The 12,452-nt window shown below is 28.6% G+C and overlaps 1 protein-coding gene across 2 annotated transcripts in view; it reads left to right on the forward strand.

Annotated features, from left to right (window-relative positions):
* The window catches only part of LOC100198482 (atrial natriuretic peptide receptor 1), a 67,200-nt gene that overhangs the window by 35,185 nt on the left and 19,563 nt on the right, over positions 1-12,452 (forward strand). For both annotated transcript variants that reach the window (XM_065798239.1, XM_065798240.1), the window contains exon 6: positions 3,857-3,938. In XM_065798239.1, the coding sequence (XP_065654311.1) occupies positions 3,857-3,938 (82 nt within the window). The remainder of the gene's footprint in view (positions 1-3,856; positions 3,939-12,452) is intronic.

Here is a 12,452-nt window from a genome sequence, read left to right on the forward strand (position 1 = left end):
ATCCTAAAATGTATTGCATTTACTGTTCCTTGCAAATATTACACATGAGCGGAGACTTTTGCACGGTAGTGTATATATATATGTATTAAATATATTATTATTTATTTTCTAAATATGTTATAAGTAATTTTGCTTTTATGTGCTAAAATATTATTTTGAAAAATTATGCACTATTTTAATACTTTTTAGTTTATTTATAGTTAATAACTTTTTAAAGTTGTTATTTTTGAATATATAATTATTTGTATATATAATATAATTATTTGTTATTATTAGTTGTTTTTTTTAAGTTAATTAAAATTTTTTATTTAAGTTGGCACATAAAAAGAAAATTGCTCCTTTTTATGAAGGGTCCAAGGGGAAAACCAGTGATATCACATATTAACAATTTTTGAGTTATTATCCCTACTATGTTATTGGTAAGTTTGTGGATCTTTTAAAAGATGAATATCAACAACAAAAAAGTTAGATCATATCTATATTTCCATTTGTAAAAAGAAGTCATAAGGGGTAAACCAGATATGTACAAATTGTTCAAGGGGTAAATCGGATATGTCCACGCTGTATAGGAGCGCTTTTTACAACTCTTTGCGTAACACACAATCAAATTTCATTTTGCAAAAAAAAAAAACACTTTATTATTCTAAAAATGGCGGATAAATGTCAAATACCAGATAATACAGAAATTCCAAAAAAAATAAAAAAACTTGGTCGAAAGTGGGAACTAGACAGAAATAAACGATTATTCGCATATGATGGGCTTTCCGTGTAGTTGGGAGGGTTATATGTGTTTTCAGAATACGACAGTAGAAGAGAGGGAGTTTTTACTTTTGTACTTTAACAAAATGCAAAATAAAACATCAACAAGACAGCTTTCTTGGTTCAATGGTTGAGTGTTAAATGAAGAAGACCTCGATAAAAAGAAGAAGAAAGATTTCTTCATGATCACTCATTTTCTTATATCATCAAAGTGACATGTGATAATAATACTGTTAGAGTTCCAGTTTGCATCAATGCTATTTTATCAATTTTTGGAATTTGAAAATCAAGAATAGAAAGAATTAGAGGATCTCTTGCCAAGACTGGTAAGTAAACAGAAATAAACATTTATTTATTTACTAATTAGTAATTCAAGTAAAATAAGTAATGAACAAATGTATTTTAACAAAGTTTCTCTCTCAAAAATAACAACAGCAAAAAAAGATTTTATATGAGGTTGAAAGTTAATAGTTTGGCTTAGTTAAGTTAATAAAACATTATAAAGCTTGTATATTTGATTATTTTTTTAAAACCACCAAGGAAAACATACAAATCGACGTCTAGCCTTCTCAGACCATATTGTAAATAGTATTATTGATTATATCAAGTTTTTTAACGGACAAAAAAGTCATTATGCATTACATGACACTAAAAAGCTATATTTACCAGAGGATCTTAACTTATCAAAAATGTACAAGAAGTGCTTTCCACTGAATAAAGTTTGTCAAGAAAGCTACAGGTGCTTTAATAATGTGTGATTATTTCAGAATACTATTGGATATATCTCATTTTCTACTTTCTTTTTTTTACCAGGAAAATATTTGTAGAGAAGTTTAACATTAGCTTTGGTTATCCTTGTAAAGATACATGCTCCACATGTAACAAGCTCAATATTATACTTAAAAACCAATGCACCTCTCTAGAAAAACTCATCAAGAGTCGTCAAGAAAAAGAGCTTCACTTATATAAAGCAGTGGTATTTTATGCCAGAAAGAAAGAAGCACGTTGTAATGCAAAAACTGGCCATGCAGCTCTTGCATTTGACTTTGCTAAAAATATGAATTGTTTCTACAAACGATATTTATTATCGTAACCTAATGTTTCTACAAACGATATTTATTATCGTAGACAGCTTTCTATGTACACATTTAATATACACTGCTTAGGGTCAAACAGTGTTCATTGTTTTGTTATGATAAAACTTACCGTATAAAGAGAGCAGACAATGTAGCAAGCATACTGGAGCAATATTTTGACTACATTTTACCAAAAAGTGTATCACATTTGCAGCTTTTTTGTGATTCATGTGCTGGGCAAAATAAGAATTGGACTATTATTCGTTTTTTACACTTTAATGTAGTGAAAAAGAAACGATTTCAACAAATCATACTATGGTTCCCGATAAGGGGCCACAGCTACATGGAGTGTGATCGTGATATGGTATTAGTTAACCAAAAGGTTCGAGCAAAACTACCAATAAATTGGATGGAAGAGTTTCGTACGTGTCGTAAGAACCCTTCAACATTTGAAGTTATTAAAATGAAGTTGAACATGTTCCTAAATTTTTCTGAGCATATCAAACCATTTTACAAAGCCAAATGTCCGATATCAACACGCCCTATTCGTGAAATTATTCTCTCCCAAGAATTCCCTACTATTTTACAATACAGACTCAGTTGGAATGGACCTTTTGAAAGAGTTGTTATATCATAAGCTTTTGGAAAAAAGAAGCAATTATCACAAAAACCCCTTACATGCTTGTACAATGAGAGACTGCTAATCAGCTGTGCAAAGTATGCTGACCTTCAAGTTTTAAAATATTTTTACACGCTTGATGTCCAGCAGTATTTTAACAATCTTCCTCACAAAGGTCAGTTAAGTGATGATGAATCATTATCAGAGTATTATCACTATCTGAACTTATTTGTATTTAAATTAAAAAACAGGTATTGATTAAAGGAAAAAAGGAAATTTTTTTTGAATTCTTGGTTTATATTTTTAAAAAGAAATTGCATATTAAAGTAATATTGAGTTTAGAAATGTAAAACTCTTATCTAAAATGTAAAAAAATTTTTTACTTCTAAATTGATTTCTTTTCTTGCCCCATATGTACTTTTCATATTTTTTTCAAGTTGAAATTTTTCTTATTTTTCATAACCTAAGAGTCAGAGATGAGAAAGCTAGCCTCAGGGTGGTGAAAGGTTAATAGAGTTGAAGGTTAAATGGTTTGATATAATAAGAATTAACTAAATGAATTAAATAAATTTTTATTTTTTAAGCATATTATTGAAAAGCTTATAAAACAACTTATCGTCGGAATGTGCTGTAAATCTAAAGCGTAAAGGTTTCTTTTGTTTTTCTTCAAGTCCCCTGACTGTGGTTATTGTTCGAAATTTAAAAGATTTTAAATTCAACTCAAAAGAAATGTATTAGAACATATTAAAAGCAACATATTGAACGTTATTTTGAATTCTAAAACAAAATCTAAAATTACCAGGGGAAAACCAGTGATGTCCTAAAGGTACACTCATTCCAGAATTCAATGCATCATGTATAATTTAAATTCCTATAAAAATATTTTCACGCTAATTTATCATGTAATAGATCATACTAATTTTAAAACCTAGGATATATATATATATATATATATATATATATATATATATATATATATATATATATATATATATATATATATATATAAATATATATATATATATATATATAGAACCGCAAATAACATAATAAGATAAGTCTTTAAACTTAACTTTTTTGTTTTCTCAAAATAAAAAAAATGTGACATCACTGGTTTTCCCTTTGCACCCTTTCATATATATACATATATATATATTTACATATATATATATATATATATATATATATATATATATATATATATATATATATATATATATATATATATATATATATATATATATACATATATATATATATATATATATATATATATATATATATATATATATATATATATATATAGATATAGATATATAAAGATATAGATATAGATATAGATATAGATATAGATAAGTAGCATAATTATATATAAAATATTAATAAAATTTTTAATTTTAAGAACCTTGGGTGTACGCTGTATGTGGAGTCCTTGGTGTAGTTGTGATTGTGGCAGTTCTTGTTTTCACTATTGTTCATTACAAGCAAGTAGAATGTTTTTTAGTAATAGATTTTTGTTTATTTTGTTTGACATATTCTTTATTTATTAATGTACTAGGTATTGATCTAGATCAAAGTGAAAAATGCAACTAAACTAGGTATAAATGCTAGTAAATAAAATCCCAGCCAAGAGTTTTGTAATGTCTCTGCAAATGACAGGTGCATTTTATTAATGAAAATAAATTAAGAAATTAGAAAAAAAAAGGAAAAGAAATTATTTTAAAAAACATAAAGATTTTAATAGAATAACTCTCAAACAACATTTCAACAGAATAAAAAGTGATTTTAAGCATTATTTTTTATTATAAATGAAAAATATGACTTTCAGTAGAAGAGGATGTCGCAAAAATGTAATAAGACAAATTTATGTGTATTAGTCAAGTTTTTTTTGTTTTATGATTTATTCATTTATTTAAATGATTAAAAAAAGTCCATCGAGCTAATCAGTAATCATACCTAATCAGTAATCATAGCTAATAAGTAAAGTATGTCAACCCAGTGGGCATGCGTTGTCCGGGGGATGTCTGTTGGACTTCTGGATGTCTGTGAGATGTCTAACGGATGTCCTCCGGACAACGCGTGCCTACTGGGAAGCTATTAAGTATTGTGGGTTCAAAAATATTATGATAAAAATTGAGACTAGTGTATAATCTTGTGTAGTCTTTTTGGGTAGTACCCATTGCTTGAACAAAACTTGTTTTAAAAATTTGTGGGACAGTGTCCAATTAAATTTTTTAAATATAATTTTTATGGAACCAAGTTATGCAATCAAAATCTTGGTCATGTTATTCAGTTTATTTAACGTTAGTTATTCAATATATTTCATCGCAGATTTTTGGATTTTTTTAATTAAATAGTTTCAATTTAATATTGTTTTTTTAGATAGACTTAAATTTTCACGCTGTAACTGATAATGCTTATTTTTTTTTAGTCTTTTGTCAAGTTGACAACAGCTGTTTTGATGTTTTAACAATTTAAATTTAATAAAAAAATCTTTAGGTTACAAATAACTTTTAATCGTTGATCTTTTTTAAAGTTTTTATTTTACGTGAAGGCTTTAAATAAAATCAAAAATTAATAATAACGATTGGTTAAAATAAACACATTATGTGTAAATTTAATGTTATATTTAATTTTTTTTAAATAGGTATTTATTTTTTATGATAAATTTAAACGTTTGAAACTATTTTTAAAAAGTTTCAAACGTTTAATTTTATCATAAAAAGTCTTTCTAAAAATCTTTTAAAATAATTTTTTTTAAGTTACTCTAAATTATGAATAAGCTAAATTAAATCTTCCCATGATTTAATTGTTTTTTTGTTTGTTTCTATTTTTACAAAGAATTGTTTGAAAGTTTTTTTTTTAAACTTGACTTACCAGATTTTACCTTGACTTACCAGTTTTTAAACTTGACTTATCAGAGCATAATTTGATTAAAAATTATTATTTTAAAAAGATCAAGTTATTTTAAAACAATGCTTTTTTGCAACTTTTTGAAAAAAATGTTTATACAGTTAAAAAATATTATATATTTTTTCTTTTCAGTAATTTAAATAAAATTTATTCATTTATTAAACAATCAATAGAATCAATTTGTAAAAGCGTTTTACGTATTTTAAAGTAAAACATTTCAAAAGATATGTTCTAAAGTAATTTATTTCAAACGCAATTAAAAACGTATTAAAAAGTAATTTTAACATCGAGTTTTTTGAGTTTTATTTTAAAGTTTTTAATTTGCATTACTTTTAATTTTTTGTATATACAGCGCGTTTCATAATTCACAGTCACTTTCAGGAATACATGTAATATATAATTGTAGATTACAGTACAATGTTATACATCAAATGGATCAACTTGCAATCCATTTTTTTCAATACACAGATGGAATCTATGGAAAGTGCGGTTATTAATGGAATGCAACACAGATACAGGCATGTCAGCAAATGCTTGTTGAATCACTGTTTTTAGTTCTTCTTTTCACTTTCTCCCTCACGATTTTTGGTTTCAACATCCTCCACAGCATTGTCGCAGGAGATCTGGATTACGTGGAGACCAAGGGGTTGGTCCAAATTTACCTACCCAGCGATCTGCAAAATTTTGATTCAGAAATTTCCTTGTTTTTAGGGCAGTGTGAGCAGGTGCTCCATCCTGCTGGAAATGTGAAGAAAGCAAAATATGTTTTTCATTTAGAGCTGGCAAAAACTGTGTCTGCAAAAAAAAAAAATAGGAATCAGCAGTTTCGGAACTCTCCATGAAAAATGGCTCAATTAAGTACTTTGCAGACATTGCTGCCCATGCCATAACTGTTGGCGGATGCTGAGCAATTTGTTCATAAAAATGTGGGTTTGCCTTGCTCCACGTGCAGATTTGTGACCCTTTACCTTCTGCATAAAAAGCACACTCATCACTGAAAAAATTATTGTCATGACGTCTGGCATTATCATACTTATTCAATATTGCCTGACAAGAAGTTACTCGTGTTTCATAATCAGCTTCACTTAAGAATTGCACTTTGACTGGCTTCCAACTAAATAAAAGTAAAAGGAGACCTATCTTAATGATGCCTTGGGATTTTCTAAAACTGATTTCTGCATGACCAGGATGATGTTTCTCAAGAATGGATCCAGTTTGGAATAATTTTTCTGACCACAATTTAATATATTTTGCACGAGGTGGTTCACAGTCAAACCATTTGCTTAATTTGGCCTTCACTGCTCTTATGGCTGAAACAGACTTGTTGCTCTCATATATATATATCTACATCTGCATACATAGGTAAGCAAAACGTGAAAATTATCAAAATACCACAAAGCCCTCGGCATATGCCGAGGTTAATTTATAACAATGAATATATATATATATATATATATATATATATATATATATATATACATATATATATATATATTTAAGGTGCTCTAAGAAGCCCTAATGGTTGTGTCACAGACCAAAGCCACAAGGAGAACAGCATTTAATAAGTTGGTTCTCAATTTTCAACCTTACCGATAACGTTTATGTGCTTCGAGCGGGGATCATATAGCATAATAATGACACATATATATATATATATAACTGATATTGCAGACATTAGTCAGCGATATGACGTCACGCTAATTTAGGGATAGCCGAGGGCTTCAGTACATACATTGACTGATTTTAGGAGAACTCGCAAAGGAGTTGATAACACATCGAAGGGTTTGGGTTGGGGCCGGGATCAATTTATTTTCATTATTCTTCTTTTTCCCTCTTCTTTTTCTACTAATTGTTACTAAATAAAAGGTAAGCAATTTTATCCCGTTTTGCTTACCTATACATGCAGATGTAGATATATATATATATATATATATATATATATATATATATATATATATATATATATATATATATATATATATATATATATGTATATACATATATATATATATGTATATACATATATATATATATCTATATATATATATATATATATATATATATATATATATATATATATATATATATATATATATATATATATATATATATAATATATTTATAGTATAATAATGACATATATACAAGTATAATACTGACAGCATTAACCAAAACAAAACAAACTTTTGCATATAATAAATATTTATATATGAAATACAAAGTTAATCAAAATGAAATAAAAACATAAATATTGTCCTAATCCAAAAAATGCAAGACTTAGCTCATAGACCAGCATTTGGATATTTATCATGTATAAAACAAACTGTATTTATTCGAAATGGTGCCAAGGAGGATCTCTTTCCATTCAAAATTAAACCAGTCATGCTAAAAAGGAATTCAACAGGTACACTGCCGATGCTCAATGCAAGATAAACCTGAAACAATAGAAACTATGTAAAATAAGCAACATTAAACTTCAGAAAAAAAATAATGTTTGCTGTTATTTTTGTCACTAGTATTAGTTTAATGTCAAAAATAAAATTCTCTTCTACCTTGGCTTTGGATGCTAGAATAGGGAACTTTTCTGCATTATTTTACCAAAACAGTAATAACTGACAGGTTTTATCGTGCATTAGATAAAGGTGGAGAGGTTAAGGTCATCGCTCTTTATATTTCAAAAGCTTTCGATAAAGTTTGGCATGCTGGTCTTCTCCATAAGCTTTCTTCTTATGGTGTATCCGGCAACATCTTTAAGATCATTGAGTCCTTCCTTTCCAATCGTAGCATAAAAGTTGTCCTCGATGGACAACACTCTTCTTCTTATTCTGTAACTTCAGGGGTTCCTCAAGGTTCTATCCTTGGCCCTATACTCTTTTTAATTTACATTAACGATCTTCCAGATATTCTCTCATCTAAGGTGGCATTGTTTGCTGATTACACTACCATTTATTCTTGTCGTGATAAAAAACCAACACCCTCTGATTGCTTGGAGGGGGCATTTGAGCTTGAAAAGGATCTTACTTCTGCTACAGCATGGGGCGCACAGTGGCTGGTGAACTTTAATTCAGATAAAACTCAATTTTTTTCAGCCAATCGTTATCGCAATAATTTAGATCTTCCTATATTTATGAACGGTGGTGTACTCGATGAGTCACCTACTCTTCATCTTCTAGGATTAACTCTTACTTCCAATCTTTCTTGGAAACCATATATCAAATCAGTTGCAAAATTAGCATCTGCTAAGGTTGTATCTCTTTATCGAGCTCGTCACTTTCTTACTTTGGATTCTATTCTCTATCTCTATAAATCTCAAATCCGGCCTTGTATGGAATATTGTTGCCATATCTGGGGCGGATCCTCTAATGATGCCCTTTCTCTTTTAGACAAGGTGCAAAAACGCGTTGTAAACATAGTTGGACCTGCTCTTGCAGCCAACCTCCAACCATTATCACATCATCGTAATGTTGCTTCTCTTTCTCTTTTCTACAAATACTATAATGGGCACTGCTCTAAAGAGCTAGCGTCTCTTGTGCCATCTACTATAATTCATTCTTGTGTTACTCGTCATTCAATTAAGTGTCATCCTTTTTCTGTGACTGTTCCTAAGTGCTCCAAAAACTCTTACTTGTCTAGTTTTTTTCCTCGAACATCAGCTTTTTGGAATTCGCTTCCTTCATCTTGCTTTCCTGACTCATATAATTTGCAATCTTTTAAGTCGTCTGTCAATCGTTATCTTGCTCTACAATCTTCATCTTTTCTCTTTCAGTAACTTCCAACTTTAATTAGTGGCTGCTTGCAGCCTTGTTGGAAGCGAAGATGTTTAAAAAAAAAAAAAAAGGCTGGTGATTGATTATCACAAATGGTAGGATAAAGATTTATTTCAGCTTGCAACCCATTGCTATTCTCTAATATTGCTCCAGAGTTTAGTGAAGATTTTGCAGTTTCCTGTAATAAAGTCAGTCTAAGTTTTTTTAAATCCTGAGCTGTATTTGAGCTTTTACTATTTTGATTATTGTCAATGTGTGACGCAGAGAAGTTAATCTTTTTATCGGTTCCTGTTTGTGGTAAAATATTTGAACCAAATAAAGAAGTTTTTATTTTGTCATAGCTGTTTTTTAACAAAGTTTCACATTATTCCTTCGTCAAAACAACATCACGAATTGCTGGATCAAAACAACACGCTAATTCAACTAAATTAGTAACCGTTTCTCGATGCATTTTCGATGAAATGTACATTTTACATAATTTGTAAGATTTCGTTTTTAAGAGGTGATTTGCAGAACATTCAAAACAACATTTTTTGAACCTTTTGAATCGATAAGGAAACATTTATGCTTCTTTGTAAATCACCAGTGAATGCAACGCATCTTAAGCTGTATGATTATTTCCAAATTTATCAAGTTATTATATCATCATAAGTAATTATATCATCATAATCATCACAATCACTAAGTCTTTTTATCTTCAGAATCTTGCAACTGTGAATCTTTTTCAACACATTTTGCCTTTGAAGAGATTGTCTTTTTGTAAAGATCATTAAGTACAGCTTGAATAAAAGTTCAATAGTGGCACTTAGCAAAATTTTTTCATTGTGGATGCTTTGCAAGGGACACTTTTTATAATGTGCTTTTTTATTGATATATTGACTTTGACAGTTTCTTTTCAGCTAGATTCACATTTTTATCTGCAACTACTAACTATTTTATTAATATTTTTTTTAAACATCTTTACTTCCAACTGCAAGCAACTATTATTAGACTTGAAAGTTACTAGAAGAGAAAAGATGAAGTTTATAAAGCAAGATAAAATTAATAGATGACTGAAAAGATTTCAAATTACATGAATCAGGAAAACAAGATAAAAAAGGAGCCAATTCCAAAGTACTGATGTTGGAGGAAAAAAACTAGACAAAATAATTTTTGAAGCACTTGGGAACAGTCACAGTAAAATGATGAGACTAAATTGAATGACGAGTAACACAAGAATGAATTTTTAGTAGATGGCATAAGAAATGCTAGCTCTTTAAAGCAGCACTCATTATAGTATTTATAGAAAAGAGAAAGAGAAGCAACATTACAATAATGTGACAATGGTTGAAGGTTGGCTGCAATTGCAGGTCCAACTATGTTTGCAATGCATTTTTGCACCTTGTCTAAAAGAGAAAGGGCGTCATTCGAAGATCTGCTTAGATAAGGCATTAATATTTCATATAGGGGGAGATTTGAGATTTATAGAGATAAAGAATAGAATCCGGAGTAAGAAAGTGACAAGCACAATAAAGAGATGCAACCAGTAGCAGTGGATTTTATATAAAGTTTTCTAGAAAGATCGGAAGTAAGAGTTAATCCTAGAAGACAAAGAGTAGAATGACTCATTGAGTGCATTACCGTTCATAAATATAGGAAGAAATATAGGATCTTTGTTTTATTTGAGTTAAAGTTCACCAGCCACTGAGAGCCCCATGCTGTAGCAGAAGTGAGATCTTTTTCAAACTCAAATGCCTCTCAAGCAATCAGAGAGTGTTGGCTTCTTACCAACCAGGAATAAATGGTAGTATCATCAGGAAACAATTCCACCTTTAATGTGAGAATTTTTTTCAAAGATATAAACTGATACATCGTAACAGGAGAGGTTATGGAGAAAACCAACTGTCAAACTTTATCAAAGGCTTTTAAAATGTTGAAAGCGATAGTCTCAGCCTCTCCACAACTATCTAATGCACGATAAAACCTATTGGTTATTACTATTAACAAATCAGCTGTAGAACGAGAAGATCGAAATCCATATTGATGATCAGAAAGTATTTGATTTAAGATGAAAGATTAAGTATTTGTTAATTAAAGACTCTAAAACCTTGCTTATGATTGGAAGAAGACTAATGGGGCGGTAGTTAAAGTTATCCCCAGCTTCCATAGCTTTGTTTATCTAATGATAAAGTAAGTTGAGACCCAATAAATATTTCTTTCGTTATTTCCAAAATCACACTTTGTTTAGCAAAATCATAACATAGGATAGATTTTTGGGTAATATCGTGTCTTTTTTAGACAATAATTTTCTAATGAATTCACTTTTTGTTATGGCATTTATGGAGAAGTCAATAAATGTTGCTAGCTTTGACACAATTTCCTCAATCATCTGCTATTTAACAAACATTGTAATTTTTTTTGCACATTTCCAGTTTCCAATCCAGTGTCTTCACGTGGAAATTTCATATCTAAATCCAATTCTTTGTGTGTGTTTTTTAAATGACAAAGTCCGCTAATTTTTACACCATACTTTTTGCAAGTGGTAGATTTACCAGATTTTTATTTACAAAAATATTGCCATGCATTTGATCCAAATACTATCAATATGGTTATTAGGAATTGTAAAATAACTAAATTGTTAATTAGATACAACACATTAACAACAAAATACATTGTGTAAGTTTATACCATCCTGGTTATTGCTGTTTTAACACAAAAAATATTAAATTTTTCAATAATACAATACAGCAAAATGTTTAATTTTACAACTATTTGAAATTATATAAACAAAATAAAACAACTTTCGTTGTTTCAAGAAATATTATTTACACTTATTTATAAGAAGAAAAAAGGTTGTTGCATTTTCTAAAACGCTGTATTCATTATTTAAATAAAACGTTGTTGTTTTTTTCTTAAAAAAATACTATGTATAATGTGCTTTGTGAATTATATATTGAGTTATTGTGTATGGTGTACTTTGTAAATTATATATTGAGTGATTAGGTATTGTGTGCTTTGTATCAATTGTCCAACTGTAATAGTTGTTCAAATGTTTTAATATAGTTATATAAAATCAAATGTTTTTATATAGTACATATGAAATAGTTGTTTAATCAAATGTTTAATTGTTCAAATTGATTTGCCACTTTAAATCAAAAAAGAAAATTTTCCATGTTTTATTAGCTACTAAGACTACAATGGAAACTTAATGACTTATATATCGATTGATCATTTAGCTCAAAAATTTTAATTTTTTAATTTTTATCTACAAATATTTTTTGATATTGTTTAATTTAATAGTATATTTATATAATTCTTATTAAATTTAATTTAGTTAAT

This window comes from Hydra vulgaris, chromosome 05 (genome assembly GCF_038396675.1).
Source record: "Hydra vulgaris chromosome 05, alternate assembly HydraT2T_AEP".
Taxonomy (NCBI): Eukaryota; Metazoa; Cnidaria; class Hydrozoa; order Anthoathecata; family Hydridae; genus Hydra; species Hydra vulgaris.